The 16,434-nt window shown below is 48.2% G+C and overlaps 1 protein-coding gene across 1 annotated transcript in view; it reads left to right on the plus strand.

The window, feature by feature from the left end:
• The first annotated feature begins 2,075 nt into the window (after nucleotides 1-2,075).
• Nucleotides 2,076-16,434, plus strand: part of LOC136383087 (mitochondrial adenyl nucleotide antiporter SLC25A24-like) — a 29,813-nt gene continuing 15,454 nt past the window's right edge. Inside the window, exons 1-2 of the mRNA XM_066352641.1 lie at nucleotides 2,076-2,264; nucleotides 11,625-11,751. Of these exons, the coding sequence (XP_066208738.1) occupies nucleotides 2,076-2,264; nucleotides 11,625-11,751 (316 nt within the window). The remainder of the gene's footprint in view (nucleotides 2,265-11,624; nucleotides 11,752-16,434) is intronic.

Raw genomic sequence — 16,434 nt, forward strand, 5'->3', positions numbered from 1 at the left:
CATACATTTTATTTTTTCATTTTATATAAGCTCCACAATGTTATTACATTTGCTTTGACAGTTAATTTCTTTTTTAAAAAAATCTTTTATACTTATAAATGCACAGTACTTATATTTTCTAAAAGTTTTATTTTATTTTAAAAGTTTTATTAATAGCTTTTTAAAATTCTGTTTACTGATTTTAGAGACAGGAGAGAGGTGGGGGTGGGGGAGAAGTGAGAAGCTGCTTCCCAGACACGCCTTGACCAGACAAGCCCAGGGTTTTGAACCAGTGACCTCAGTGTTTCAGGTCAACACCTTATCTACTGCACCACCACAGGTCAGGCAATAGCATTGTTTTATTTTTAATTCCAAACTCATTAATTTAAAAGGTACATACTTTATGACATCTGGTTACATCTTTAGTATAGCACTTAAGCTGATTTTTTTCTGTTGTTGTTATTTTAGAAGCCTACAGCAGTAGTTTTCAAGCTTTTTACACTTGAGGGCTGGTGAAAATAGGAGAATTATTTTGGGGATGCTTAGGCAGAAATCACCCTGAGCATAACCAGATTCGTCTGAAATCACTGGGTCTATAATCATCTTCATACAATATAAGTAAGGGTGGTCAATTCTTTTGTGAACAGGCATGAAATTTCTGGCAGATCAGCAGCTGAAAAACACTGGCGTAGAGCATACTAGATGTTGAGCTTCTAGGAGAGCAGGTTCAATTGTCTTCATTTTTATAGCACTTAACAAAATACTATTGTAAAAACTATGTAATACATTATCTTAAAGTGTATCTAACAATGGTATTTTAAGAAATGAGTAAACTTTACTCTGTGGCCCATAATTTGGGTATTATCAAGAAAAAAAATCCTTTTAAAAACATTGGTCTGGGCCTGTCATTAGACTGTTTGATGACAAACCTTTGAAAGGCCATGACCAAAGACTGAGAACGCAAAAGCTTCAGGGCAACAAACCACAGAATTGGGTTTCTGCACACTCCCCAACCTTTTCTCCTGCAATTCTGGAGAGCCTCGACTTTACTTATAATGTTGATTTTATTGATTTTAGAGAGAGGGAGAGAGACAGGAACATCAATTTGTTCCTGTATGTCCCCTGACTGATGGTGGAAATGGAACCGCAAGCTCTGAGCTTCCGGACGATGCTCTGACCAGCTGAACTATCCAGCCAGGGCCCTAGTGCCTCGACTTTAGACCTCAGCCTCCGTGGTGAGAGCCTGCGTGGTGGGCCTGCGAGAGGCTGAGGCAGGGCGGAAAAGGGTGGTGTCCCCCAAGACAAAGGAAACTGGGTCAAGATGGAGGGCCGGGTCATCAGCGTCTAAACAAGCCCAGGATTAAATAAGGCCAGGATTTCAGAGTGTCCTTTGGGTGCTGTGACAAGGAAGTTCAGTAGGGTAGGGGCCTGAGATGAGACCGCAGTGGAGCTGGAGCAGGTGGGAAGTGAGGACGAGGTGACAACCAGGTTGGGCGAGGGAGGGCAGGGGGAGACGGGAATGGAGGGAAGGCTGCCCTCTGCAGACCTCTCCCGCAGGGTCAGTGGGGTCCCGAATGCAAGGTGATGACCTGCCCTGGGAGAAAGGGTGGCTCCCATCAGAGGTGCAGGTCACAGCCACTCACCCGCCACAGGCAGAGAGTTTGCGCCCACAGACTCTGGACCTCTATGGGTCGAGGCCACCCGAACGTGCTTCACCACTCCACACAAGCTTCTGCTTCCGGGTCGGCCGCAGACCGGAAGTGCGCTGCACTTGGCGCCTAGAATTCCAGCTTCCGGTGGGCCAACTCTCGCGTGGCGCTCCACAGGGTTCCCACGAGGCCGCGCGCGCACGAGGGTCGTGTCCGAGTACCTGAGAGCCCACCGCCGCCGGTGCCCTCGGCCCGGGAGGCCCCGAACCGCTGCGGCTCGGTCAGGCCGTTGCCGTGGCCACACTGACGGCTTGGACTAGTCCCCTGGCGTCCTCGTCGTTGAGGTGGCGACAGGTGGTGCGGCCAGAGGGCCGGATGTCCTCGCTTGGGCCGGGAGGAGAGGCGGCCTGGAGGTCCCCGCTGGCAGCGACCAGCGCCGGAGGGGGCATGCTGCGCTGGCTGCGGGGCTTCGTGCTGCCCACGGCGGCCTGCCAGGACGACAACGAGGAGGACCTATTCAACTACGAGATCCTCTTCCGAGACCTGGACCGCAACGGGGACGGGGTGGTGGACATCACCGAGCTCCAGGAAGGGCTGAAGAACTGGACCTCCACGTTTGGCCTGCAGTCGGAGAAGGTGATTGGCCCAGAGCACGTGGCACCGGGAGTCTGGAGAGAAGATGGGTAGAGGGGGGAAGCCCGCCTTGCCCTTGGTGGAGCTCCTTTCGGAGCCGGTGTTGTAAGGTGGAATTTTCATCCGTGAGCCTTAGAATAGTGCGGCCCAGGGACACACGATGTCCACCTTCCCAAGACCACCCTTGTCCGCAGAGAGCAAAGCCGCCTCCTGGGCTTTTGGCGAGATGCTGAGTGGGTTTCTGGTGACTCATTCAGCCCTTACTGAACTCGCACAGAATTTCAGGAGCCGTGTCAGCCTTTGTGAGTGCAGGAATAAAAGACTTCCTTAATTAGGATGTTCACACTTCAAGACAGGCACAGATGCGTCCCCAGAGCTGCTGTCTCTTCCTGACGTCCATAGGGTGTAGGGCGAGGCAGACCTTGATCCATGGGTTTACACTTGAGCTGGTGGTTCAGCACCTTGCCTAAATTAGGGGTGTCTTCCTCCTCAGAACGGGTCTTTGATTTGGTTATTTAAAAACTGTTTAGATGGAAGTTTCAAGATATCAAGAGAAAACAATTACTCCGTTTCTCCTCTATCAATGGTAGACAGTCTTCGGATACTACACTCGTTTCTGCTCTGCACCAGTGAGGTGTGTGTGTGTGAAGTCCAAATGTTCCCATAGCTCAGGAAATTCCTTCAGGGTTCTGTGCTCCAAAACCCACTGCTCCGAGTTAATTTTTATCTTATTATCACATACCTGTATCCTCCCACTCTGTTTAGTCCCTTCAGATTTTGATGACTTAAACCATCTACACGGTTATTCTTTTGTTTCTGGGCCCTGTCTCCTGGAACCTTCTCTGTTTCTATTCCCTTTTCTTAGCCTGGAATCCCAGGACACGGCACCTCGGCCTGTCAAGCATCTCAGGCTTCTGCTAACCTGAGAGAGAGGCAGGGGTCAGAGAGGAATGGTAGGGATATAGGAACATTAGCATGAATACCGACAGAAGGTGTATAACCCTCTGTCTTCAGGCATGGTATCCCATTCTGGAAGGTTATTATCGCCAAGCTCTCACTTGGAAGAAAACCACTTATTTGTGCTGTCACTCCCTGAGGCTGGAGGCTCCTAGGTAGTATTGTCTGTGACGGGACTGGTGGATCCTCTGGTTATTATGTAGCTGCTCTGTTGGATCTTTGGTTCAATGCAATGTAATGTATATACTCTTTAGCCGTTGGGCAGTCCTGATGGCCGAGGCTCTGCAGCCAAGTAAGGCAAACTTATGCTTAGAGTACTTTTCAATTCCAGTCATTGCAGCTTTTCAGGGTGGAAGAGTTTCAGAGTGATCAACTTGCTGCTCAGTGGCTGGTTGGCGTCCTGAAAGGGTACTGGTGTCTCTGATGCTGGTAGGTTTGGTATTTGGCAGCAGCAGTATCTATCTATCTATCTATCTATCTATCTATCTATCTATCTATCATCTATCTAATCTATCTAATCTATCTATCCATCCACACTAGGCATGGTGGGTGGGCCCACACTCCTTGGTCCATGGATAGCGTCTATTTCCACCACCATGGCTACTCTATTCATGAGCACATTTGGTCAGCACTGGAGTGCATTGTGTCAGCTGATGAGAGTCTGGCTGACTTCATCTGGCCTGGTCATTCTGTCCACTTGGTTGTTGTTTTTTTTCCCTGAAGTTGGAAACAGGGAGGCAGTCAGACAGACTCCTGCATGCGCCTGACAGGGATCCACCCGGCACGCCCACCAGGGGGCGACGCTGGAGGAAGGAGAGGGGGAGGGGTGGAGAAGCAGATGGACGCTTCTCCTGTGTGCCCTGGCAGGGAATCGAACCCGGGAATCCTGCATGCCAGGCCGACGCTCTACCTCTGAGCCAACCGGCCAGGGCCTGTCCACTTGGCTGTATTCTTCCGTGGTAGCTGCCATACAATAAGAAAACATTCCGCTTTCGTAGATCCATTCTCGTGCATATCCCCCAGACCATTTTGTTTCTGATCTTCTAGTCTTTTTCTTTCTAGGCCACTGATCATCCGGTCAAGCTATTCACCACTTTCCATGTGTCTATTTACAATTGACCCTGAACAATGTGGGCTTGAACTGTGCGGGTCCGCTTATCTCACTTTCTTTTATACTGTAAATGTATTTTCTGATTTTTTTTTTTTTTTTAATTTCTCTGAAGCTGGAAACGGGGAGAGACAGATAGACTCCCGCATGCGCCTGACTGGGATCCACCTGGCACGCCCACCAGGGGGCGGCGCTCTGCCCAACAGGGGGCGATGCTCTGCCCCTCCTGGGCATTGCTCTGTGGCGACCAGAGCCACTCTAGCGCCTGGGGCAGAGGCCAAGGAGCCATCCCCAGTGCCCGGGCCATCTCTGCTCCAATGGAGCCTCGGCTGCGGGAGGGGAAGAGAGAGACAGAGAGGAAGAAGAGGGGGAGGGCTGGAGAAGCAGATGGGCGCTTCTCCTGTGTGCCCTGGCCGGGAATAGAACCTGGGACTCTTGCATGCCAGGCCGACGCTCTACCGCTGAGCCAACCAGCCAGGGCTGTATTTTCTGATTTTTAAAAATAACATTTTCGCCTGACCTGTGGTGGTGCAGTGGATAAAACCATCGACCTGGAATACTGAGGTCGCCGGTTCAAAACCCTGGACTTGCCCAGTCAAGGCACATATGGGAGTTGAAGCTTCCTGCTTCCTACTCCTCCCCTCCTCTCTCTCTCTCTCTCTCTCTCCCCCCCCTAAAATGAATAAATAAATAAAAATAATTTAAAAAAATAACATTTTCTTTTCTCTAGCTTACTATATTGTAAAAATACAATATATAATATATCTAATGTACAAAGTATGTGTTAAGACTGTTTATGTTACTGGTAAGGCTTCAGGTCAACAGTAGGCTACTGGTAGTTAAGTTTTAGGGGAGTCAAAACTTACAGACAGATTTTTGACTGTACAGAGGGCCAGCACCCTTAACCCTGTGTTCAAGAGTCAGCTGCATATGTTATCTCGGGTCACTTCTTCCACATAAAATGAATGATGAATTACAGCACTTTAAAATCTCACTGGACGGATTTCCCTTGTTTTTTAGCGTATTCTTCAGTGATGCTGAGTAGTGCATGACAGGCTGTTTGCAATTTGCAGTCACATACTAAGAAAGCTGTCAATGAACCAGGCTCATCCTTTTTACTCCTGTCTCAGCTGGTCGTAGGTGAACCCCATGTAGTGGTAGGTGTCAGTATAGGAGAGGTGCTGGTCTGTCAGTGGTGAGGAGGGTGTGACCCCATGTAGTCACAGGTGTCAGTGTAGGAGAGGTGCTGGTCTGTCCGTGGTGAGGAGGGTGTGACCCCATGTAGTCACAGGTGACAGTGTAGGAGAGGTGCTGGTCTGTCAGTGGTGAGGAGGGTGTGACCCCATGTAGTCACAGGTGTCAGTGTAGGAGAGGTGCTGGTCTGTCAGTGGTGAGGAGGGTGTGACCCCATGTAGTGGTAGGTGTCAGTGTAGGAGAGGTGCTGGTCTGTCAGTGGTGAGGAGGGTGTGACCCCATGTAGTCACAGGTGTCAGTGTAGGAGAGGTGCTGGTCTGTCAGTGGTGAGGAGGGTGTGACCCCATGTAGTCACAGGTGTCAGTGTAGGAGAGGTGCTGGTCTGTCAGTGGTGAGGAGGGTGTGACCCCATGTAGTCACAGGTGTCAGTGTAGGAGAGGTGCTGGTCTGTCAGTGGTGAGGAGGGTGTGACCCCATGTAGTGGTAGGTGTCAGTGTAGGAGAGGTGCTGGTCTGTCAGTGGTGAGGAGGGTGTGACCCCATGTAGTGGTAGGTGTCAGTATAGGAGAGGTGCTGGTCTGTCAGTGGTGAGGGTGTGACCCCATGTAGTGGTAGGTGTCAGTGTAGGAGAGGTGCTGGTCTGTCAGTGGTGAGGAGGGTGTGACCCCATGTAGTGGTAGGTGTCAGTAGAGGAGAGGTGCTGGTCTGTCAGTGGTGAGGAGGGTGTGACCCCATGTAGTCACAGGTGTCAGTGTAGGAGAGGTGCTGGTCTGTCCGTGGTGAGGAGGGTGTGACCCCATGTAGTCACAGGTGTCAGTATAGGAGAGGTGCTGGTCTGTCAGTGGTGAGGAGGGTGTGACCCCATGTAGTCACAGGTGTCAGTATAGGAGAGGTGCTGGTCTGTCAGTGGTGAGGAGGGTGTGACCCCATGTAGTCACAGGTGTCAGTGTAGGAGAGGTGCTGGTCTGTCCGTGGTGAGGAGGGTGTGACCCCATGTAGTTACAGGTGTCAGTGTAGGAGAGGTGCTGGTCTGTCAGTGGTGAGGAGGGTATGAACCCCATGTAGTGGTAGGTGTCAGTGTAGGAGAGGTGCTGGTCTGTCAGTGGTGAGGGTGAGGAGGGTGTGACCCCATGTAGTCACAGGTGTCAGTGTAGGAGAGGTGCTGGTCTGTCCGTGGTGAGGAGGGTGTGAACCCCATGTAGTGGTAGGTGTCAGTGTAGGAGAGGTGCTGGTCTGTCAGTGGTGAGGGTGTGACCCCATGTAGTGGTAGGTGTCAGTGTAGGAGAGGTGCTGGTCTGTCAGTGGTGAGGGTGTGACCCCATGTAGTGGTAGGTGTCAGTGTAGGAGAGGTGCTGGTCTGTCAGTGGTGAGGGTGTGACCCCATGTAGTGGTAGGTGTCAGTGTAGGAGAGGTACTGGTCTGTCAGTGGTGAGGAGGGTGTGAACCCCATGTAGTGGTAGGTGTCAGTGTAGGAGAGGTGCTGGTCTGTCAGTGGTGAGGAGGGTGTGACCCCATGTAGTCACAGGTGACAGTGTAGGAGAGGTGCTGGTCTGTCAGTGGTGAGGAGGGTGTGACCCCATGTAGTGGTAGGTGTCAGTGTAGGAGAGGTGCTGGTCTGTCCGTGGTGAGGAGGGTGTGACCCCATGTAGTCACAGGTGACAGTGTAGGAGAGGTGCTGGTCTGTCAGTGGTGAGGGTGAGGAGGGTGTGACCCCATGTAGTCACAGGTGTCAGTGTAGGAGAGGTGCTGGTCTGTCAGTGGTGAGGAGGGTGTGACCCCATGTAGTCACAGGTGTCAGTATAGGAGAGGTGCTGGTCTGTCAGTGGTGAGGAGGGTGTGACCCCATGTAGTGGTAGGTGTCAGTGTAGGAGAGGTGCTGGTCTGTCAGTGGTGAGGAGGGTGTGACCCCATGTAGTCACAGGTGTCAGTGTAGGAGAGGTGCTGGTATAACAGCGGTAGGTCATGGAGCTCTGGATCACTCTGTGTAGCTTGCTTGTGCTCTGTGATTCGGCCAGTGCTTGATCTCAGATGTACTGTTTCATTGTGTGGATTGCTGCCAGGCTCACCAAAACTTACCACTTGGTGGTGTGTCTGACAAAACTCAACTCATGTTAGGCAGCTCACACACGGTAATTTGGTGTCCTGTAGTTAATCATTGTTTCTGCTATGGTCCTGTTGCTTGTCAGGAACTGTGATAACTTTCTAATGCAGATTCCTTTTGAGGACTTGTTATAAATTCTAGGCAACATTTTTCCTACCACTGGTCCTGGAAATAATTGATGCAGTAGATTGCTGAATCTTCATTGACTCTATTTCAGGGGTCCCCAAACTTTTTACACAGGGGGCCAGTTCACTGTCCCTCAGACTTTTGGAGTGCCGGACTATAAAAAAAACTATGAACAAATTCCTATGCACACTGCACATATCTTATTTTAAAGTAAAAAAACAAAACGGGAACAAATACAATATTTAAAATAAAGAACAAGTAAATTTAAATCAACAAACTGACCAATATTTCAATGGGAACTATGCTCCTCTCACTGACCACCAATGAAAGAGGTGCCCCTTCCGGAAGTGCGGCGGGGGCCGGATAAATGGCCTCAGGGGGCCGCATGTGGCCCGTGGGCCGTAGTTTGGGGACCCCTGCTCTATTTAATCTCTCAACCTCTGGAGTGCACATATTTTTTTTTTTTGGACAGAGAAAATCAAGAAAGGGACAGCTAGGGACAGACAGACAGGAAGGGAGAAAGAGGAGAAACATCAGTTCTTCGTTGCAGCACCTTAGTTGTTCAATGATTGATTTCTCATATGTGCCTTGACTGGGGGCTACAGCAGAGTGAGTGACCCCTTGCTCAAGCTGGCGACCTTGGGGTTTCAAACCTGGGTCCTCAGCATTCCAGTCTGATGCTCTATCCACTGCGCCACCACCTGGTCATGCTGGAGTACATGTATCTTAACAAGGCCTTTGACATAGTGCAACTTCTTTATCTAGTCCAATTAGCACAATGCCATCAAACTCTTTTTCTTACAGCTCTGATTGCTCTCAGAGAAAGCTTTTACTATTCACCTGGTGACCCAAATAGCATCTTCACAGTTCTAGATTCCTCTCTTTCCCGAACTCTAGATTGTGTCAGTGATGAAGGTACCTCCCACTTTCTAAAGATCTTTGCTGTCTGCTTGCCATTCCTGCCACCCTCCCCTAGTTCAGAGGTTCATTTCTCCTCTGAATTGTTTGCAGTGGTCTCCTTACTGATCTTTCAATATTTTTATATTTTCTCTCTTTCTCCAGTCAACCACTGGGATGACCTTTTTAACACTGATCATGGCACTCCTGTCCTTGAAATTCATCAGTAGAGCACTATTCCTTACAGCAGTATTACCCAACTTCATGAGGCTTGCTATAATCAAGAACTGACTGTACTGTTATTAATTATTTTTCGTAAATAGATTCATTTGCATGTCAAGAAATTTATTTTAGCCCTGGCCGGTTGGCTCAGCGGTAGAGTGTCGGCCTAGCGTGCGGAGGACCCGGGTTCGATTCCCGGCCAGGGCACACAGGAGAAAGCGCCCATTTGCTTCTCCACCCCTCCGCCGCGCTTTCCCTCTCTGTCTCTCTCTTCCCCTCCCGCAGCCGAGGCTCCATTGGAGCAAAGATGGCCCGGGCGCTGGGGATGGCTCTGTGGCCTCTGCCCCAGGCGCTAGAGTGGCTCTGGTCGCAACATGGCGATGCCCAGGATGGGCAGAGCATCGCCCCCTGGTGGGCAGAGCGTCGCCCCTGGTGGGCGTGCCGGGTGGATCCCGGTCGGGCACATGCGGGAGTCTGTCTGACTGTCTCTCCCTGTTTCCAGCTTCAGAAAAATGAAAAAAAAAAAAAAAAAAAAAAAAAAGAAATTTATTTTAAAACAAAAAAAAATTACACTACTATAGCTGGAAAACTAGTAGATCGAAAGAAAGCATAAAATAAAATAAAAATAAATTAGTGTTATTGATTTCTAGCTAAACAGTACATATCTGACAAAGTTGAACGTGACACTTATACTCTGATTTTTTTATTTTTTATTTTTATTTTTTCTGGTATTTTTCTGAAGCTGGAAACGGGGAGGCAGTCAGACAGACTCCCGCATGTGCCCGACCGGGATCCACCCGGCACACCCACCAGGGGGCGATGCTCTGCCCATCCGGGGTGTCGCTCTGTCGCGACCAGAGCCACTCTAGCGTCTGGGGCAGAGGCCAAGGAGCCATCCCCAGCGCCCGGGCCATCTTTTGCTCCAATTGAGCCTTGGCTGCTGGAGGGGAAGAGAGAGACAGAGAGGAAGGAGAGGGGGAGGGGTGGAGAAGCAGATGGGTGCCTCTCCTGTGTGCCCTGGCCGGGAATCAAACCTGGGACTTCCTCACGCCAGGCCGACGCTCTACCACTGAGCCAACCGGCCAGGGCCCTCTGATTTTTTTTAAGTTGGCAAATATTGAGGCATGTTAACACAACACTGAGATGTTCTCCATGATGCAGTCAGAAGGATTGAAAGGTCATTGAAGTAGGACTTTCTCACATTGTGATTTAGTGTTATTTAATACTGTTTCCATATAACAATCATAGTATTTCACTGGTTGAGAAATACTTACTAGGAATCAGTTGGAAATCCTTTTTGTGGCATATAACTCCTCTCTCGCTCTTTCCCCCCGCTCCCCACCTTAGTTCCTACTTTTCTCCTTTGCATTTCATCCTTAGCAAATTGGACACATATAAAGTTGTTATGAAGACTAAATGAATTTATATATATAAAAATACTTAGAAGTGAGTGCTCAATAAATATTAGTTGTTACTGTGTTTTCTAAAGTTAACAGGTGTTCTGCTTGCTTTCAAATACTATCAGATGTTCTCGGAATGTCTTCTCCCGTTGGTCTGCCCAGTGAATGTTCATTTTCTCTGAAGACTCAGCTCCAGCACTCTTCCTCTGTGAAGGCTTCCCAATCCCCTGTGCCTTGACTGTGTTCCCATTACGACATCTCATAAGTATTCTCTTTGGTTATGTGAGGGGTCTCTACTAGTCTGCAATTTCCTTCAGGGCAGGGACTGTATCTTCTTGTCTTTGAATCCCTAGCACCTAGTCCAGGGCCCAGCTCACAGTATTTTTCAATTCAGCAGGTATTGATTAGCCCTGGCCATGTAGCTTAGTTGATTAGAGTTGACTGGCTACACCAGGGTTGCAGGTTTGATCCCTGGTCAGGACACATACGAGAAACAACCCATGAGTGTATAAATAAGGTAAAAAACAAACTAATGTTTCTCTCTTTCTCAAATCAATCAAAAAAGAAATTTTAAAACCCCACAAATGAAATCTTGACTAAAGACCTTGGTTTGCCACAGTTTATAGTAGGCATTGATGGTACAAAGATCAACAAGACATACCTTATGCCCTTGACATAGGAGTCTACTGGAAATATAAATGATGTGCATTTAAAATTTATAATTTTTAGTTTTTTATTTAAAAAAATCATAGCACCCCAGTGAGACTTGAACATACACTCTTAGTTCATAAGGCTAGGTCTCAAACCATGAAGCTGTGGGTCATACTAGATTGTCACATATTTTATCTCATTTAATTAATAGAGTGTGAGGTCTCTGGTGGCAAGAACTATGTATCTCAATATCTTTATTCTTTCAAGGCACTTGGCATTCATTGATAACGTCAGATAAATACTTCTAAGACTCATAATTACTTGGAATGACATGATGGCTGTTGACTCTAGTATCGCACAAATCAAAAAAAGAAAAAGAAAAGATTATACCCTGTCCAGTTAGCCCAGTTGGTTCGAGTGTTGTCCCGGAACATCAAGGTTGTGGGTTTGATCGCTGATCAGGGCACACACAGGAAGCAACCATTGGATGCACAACTGATGAGTGCTTCCCTCTCTCTCTCTCAAAGCAATCAATCAAAAAGAAAATAAAGATTACTTAATGTACTTTGCCTTTAGCTGTGACGTGACTGGAAAGTGGGGCCAATGGCTGCTGATGGAAATCCTAGTAGAGTGCAGCGCGCTGATGCTAGAATGGTGCAGGGGCTTGACTTGCAAGGGGGCTCTGCAGTGGTTTCTTCTTTCTTGCAGGACATTTTAAAAGCTGGAGATACTAATGCTGACTCAAAATTGGACTTTGAAGAATTTGTTAAGTACCTGACAGACCATGAGAAAAAGATGAGGCTGGCATTTAAGAGTCTGGACACAAATAATGATGGTTTGTATGTGTGTGTATGTGTGTTTTATTCACAATTAGCTTAATATGAATGACAACTGTCAGTGCTAAAGGATATTTTTATTGGATATTGGTATTTTCTGGGTGGTTACCATCTTTTTTTTAATAAAATAATTTTTGCCCTCTAAATTTATAGCTTTTTGGCTTAGTGAGTAGGTCTTTCCACTCTTTTGCAATATATGAGCCGAAAGTATGGTTGTTTTAAAAAATGACATATGCCTGACCAGGCGGTGGCACAGTGGATAGAGCATTGGACTAGGACACAGAGGACCCAGGTTCGAAACCTCAAGGTCGCCAGCTTGAGTGCAGGCTCACCAGCTTGAGCATGGGATCATAGACATGACCCCATGATTGCTGGCTTGAGCCCAAAGGTCGCTGGCTTAAAGCCCAAGATCGCTGGCTTGAACAAAGGGTCACTCACTCCGCTGCTGACACCCCCCCCCACCCCCCCACCCCCCGTCAAGGCACATACGAGAAAGCAATCAATGAACAACTAAGGTGCCACAACAAAGAATTGATGCTTCTCATCTCTCTCCCTTCCTGTCAGTCCCTATCTGTTCTTCTTTCTGTCTCTTTCTCTGTCAAACACACACACCACACACCACACACACACACACACACACACACACACACACTACATGTATTGTTTTCTTGCTAATTTTGAAAATATTTCAGTTTCAGGAAAATTATATAACAAAGTTTCTGTTAGAAAGTGAAAGTTACTTATAACCCTGCTGTCTAGAGATCAGGTTTAGCATTTGAATATTATTTTTTAATTTCCTTCTAGACTTGCTGTTTTTTTCTTGGTTTCTTTCTCTCTCTTTAAATGAGGTTGCAGTCGCATTGCATGCATAGTTTGGTGTGCTATTTTTTTCTGTTATAAACATTTCTACATTCAGTATTCTTCACAAATACAATTTTTATTTATTTATTTTTGTGAGAGTGAGAGAGTGAAAAAGACAGGGACAGGAACGGAGAGAGATGAGAAAAATCAGCTCATTAGTTGCAGCACCTTAGTTGTTCATTGATTGTTTCTCATATGTGCCTTGACCGAGTTAGGGGATGGCTCAATCTGAACTAGTGATCCCTTGCTCAAGCCAGTGACCTTGGGATCATGACGATGATCCTATGCTCAAACCGGATGAGCCCATGCTCAACCTGGGGACCTTGGGGTTTTGAATCTAGGACCTCACTGTCCTAGGTTAACACTCTATTCACTGTACCACTGCCTGGTCAGGCAGAAACCTAAGTTTTAATGACTCTAAAATATTAAATTTGTGAGTAGACTTACCTAGTCATTTCCATATTGTTAGACATGTAGAATGTTTCCAATTCTTTACTCTTATACATAATGCTGCAACCAATATCCATGCTAACTGGCAGAGGAAGAGGATGTTGTCCTTTGCTACAAACCCTGAAATCAGAGAGACTAACTGTAGAAGTGGAATACCCCTCCTGCGTCTGTATGTGCTAATCCACCAGGAGGAATTAGAACAGGGGTCCCCAAACTACGGCCCACGGGCCACATGTGGCCCCCTGAGGCCATTTATCCGGCCCCCACCGCACTTCCGGAAGGGGCACCTCTTTCATTGGTGGTCAGTGAGAGGAGCATAGTTCCCATTGAAATACGGGTCAGTTTGTTGATTTAAATTTACTTGTTCTTTATTTTAAATATTGTATTTGTTCCCGTTTTGTTTTTTTTACTTTAAAATAAGATATGTGCATTGTGCACAGGGATTTGTTCATAGTTTTTTTTATAGACCGGCCCTTCAATGGTCTGAGGGACAGTGAACTGGCCCCCTGTGTAAAAAGTTTGGGGACCCCTGAATTAGATTCTGGTTCTATGCTCAGAAACATTTTAATTTTTAAGCTTTGTGAAGTTAATTTTTGTTGATTAAAAAATTCCAAATGTTTAATATACTAGGAAAGTGATTTAAAAGATTCCACTGATGGATTCTTGGGTAAGACAAAATATGATCTGAATGTCAGAGGTGTTAGTGACCTGTGAGCGCAGAAGTGGTTACATGTCCCTTAACAGGAAATGACAGCTTTGAGTTTCCACTTACTTTCTAGAAGGAAGTTTAGGCCTTTCTGGGCTCTTGCACTGAAATAGCAGCCAGAAGCGTTAGAAGTGCTGCTTACTAATTCGACCTTGTCATCATTTGCTGCTGATTCAGAGCTGATAATTCTGCTCTTGGTGCTGTTTTCTATATCCTGTTGATGGTTTTTGATCATCATCTGTCAGCTGGAAAGCCCCAGTGTCAGACAAGTCAGTGACATTAGACTGTCGGTGGTAAGACTGTCATGCCACTGTTGCCACTGGTACAACTGCCTGTAGTCGTCCGTGATAACAGAGAAGACCCTCTCTGTGGCGAGAGGGCGTTCGCAAGGTAATATAGTGATTAGCAATATAGATCTTTTAACTTCTGCCTTAACTAGCCAAACGGGACATCACAGCCCAGCCCCCCAAAGTCTGCAGAGGTACCACTCTGGTAGACCCAGTGTCCCAAGCCCCACTGGCTCCATGTGTTCTGAGTGCCTGAGCTGCGACGTAGGCGGAAGCTCTGCTGTGGCCCCCAGGGCTGCTTCCCCTGCTCCCAGCGGCGCCGCTGCCCCCCCCCCCCCCCCCCCGCCCTCGGAGCCGAGGCCCGAGCAGCCCTGCAGAGGCCCTGCGCCCACCATGCCTGCGCCAGGGCTTCGCTGCCGCCGCCTCAGTGAGCCCCTTTGGGCAGAGTTCAGCCCAGCCACTTCAGCCGGGCTGGTAGTGTGGGTGGGAGAGCGAACACTTACTTTGTTGTGGTTGGAATTGTGTCCCCCCCGCCCCCTAAAAAAGACATGTTGAGGTCCTACTTCCCAGGACCGCAGATGTGACCTTATTTGGAAATTTGGGAGAAATTTGGCCACAGAGACAGACATGCACAGAAGATGGTGGGAAGTGGCCATTTGATGACAGGACTGGAGTGATGTACCTACAAGCCAGGGATCACTTGTGGCGACCAGAAGCCAGGAGAGGGCATGGGACAGACCCTTCCCTGGCGCCTGGGAGGAGGCAGGGCCCTGCCCACGCCCGCTGTCAGACCTTCGGCCCTTGGAGCCGTGAGACACCAGACTCCTGTGTTTCTGCGCAGGAACACACTCCGCTTGTGGTGCACTTGCTTAGCCAGGAGTCTCATACCAGAATATTTTGGACCTAAAAGTACAGTCTTTTCAGTTCATATAAGTGCACCGCCACTTCCTCCCTGAGTGTGCAGGGCTTCCGGGTTGTCTGGGGTAGGAAAGTTTTGGCTATCAGGCGTGTCTCATTGACCCTGGGCCAGAATTTCCCCCCAAATCCTACTACGGGATGTGGCTCACTGCTTCAGCCCTTTTCCCCTCTTGTCTTTCTCGACAACACTGTTCCTCTTGGGACTCGTAACATTTTTATGTGTTAAATATCATAGTAGACAGAGTTCCATTTTTACCACCCTCTTTGGTCCACCAGGAGGCTTTCTGGGCCTTACAACTGGTAGAGTCAAGAGGATGTATGTGGGCTGGTGCATTATTAAACTCATGAGCTGGAAGCATTTAAGTCTCAATGTGAACTGATCTGTTTAACTTCTCTCATCAAGAAGTATCTAGTCTGACTCGTGGTGGTGCAGTGGTTACAGCGTCGACCTGGGATGCTGAGATCCCAGGTTCAAGACCCCGAGGTTGCCGGCTTGAGTGTGGGATCATCATCATTATCCCATGGTCACTGAGTTGAGCCCAAAGATTGCTGGCTTCAGCCCAAGGTCACTGGCTTGAGCAGGGGTTTACTGGCTCAGCTGAAACTCCCTGGTTAAGGCAGGAATGAGAAGAAATCAATGAACATCTAAAGTGCTGCAACTATGAGTTGATACATCTCATCTCTCTTCCTTTCTCTCGCAAAATAAAAAAGTATCTAGCCCTTGTTCCTGTTCACCCAGGATGTCCATGGAATGCTATTAAAAATATGTGAAGGAGGCCCTGGCCGGTTGGCTCAGCGGTAGAGCGTCGGCCTGGCGTGCGGGGGACCCGGGTTCGATTCCCAGCCAGGGCACATAGGAGAAGTGCCCATTTGCTTCTCCACCCCCCACCCCCTCCTTCCTCTCTGTCTCTCTCTTCCCCTCCCGCAGCCAAGGCTCCATTGGAGCAAAGATGGCCCGGGCCCTGGGGATGGCTCCTTGGCCTCTGCCCCAGGCGCTAGAGTGGCTCTGGTCGTGGCAGAGCGACGCCCCGGAGGGGCAGAGCATCGCCCCCGGGTGGGTAGAGCGTCGCCCCTGGTGGGCGTGTCTGGTGGATCCTGGTCGGCCGCATGCGGGAGTCTGTCTGACTGTCTCTCCCCGTTTCCAGCTTCAGAAAAAAAAAAATATATATGTGAAGGAAGTAATTATTAAACATCATTTTACCATTAAGATTCTTTTTTTTGGATGGAATTTTGGATGTTAAGGAAAAAGTAGGAAAAGAACTAACATTTATTGGACTTTTCCTATCTGCCATGTCTGTTCTAGTTATTTTATCTTCTGTATCTTGTTTTTATCACAAAGCAACTATGTTTGACATATGAGAGCCCCAAGTCTAATGCAGGTGCAGTGATTTTGCTTTGTACTGGCTATCCCGTGAACTGCAGCTCCCAGGACTCGTGTCCTGGAGTTGGCCTGGGCTTGG

This window comes from Saccopteryx leptura, chromosome 11 (genome assembly GCF_036850995.1).
Source record: "Saccopteryx leptura isolate mSacLep1 chromosome 11, mSacLep1_pri_phased_curated, whole genome shotgun sequence".
NCBI lineage: Eukaryota > Metazoa > Chordata > Mammalia > Chiroptera > Emballonuridae > Saccopteryx > Saccopteryx leptura.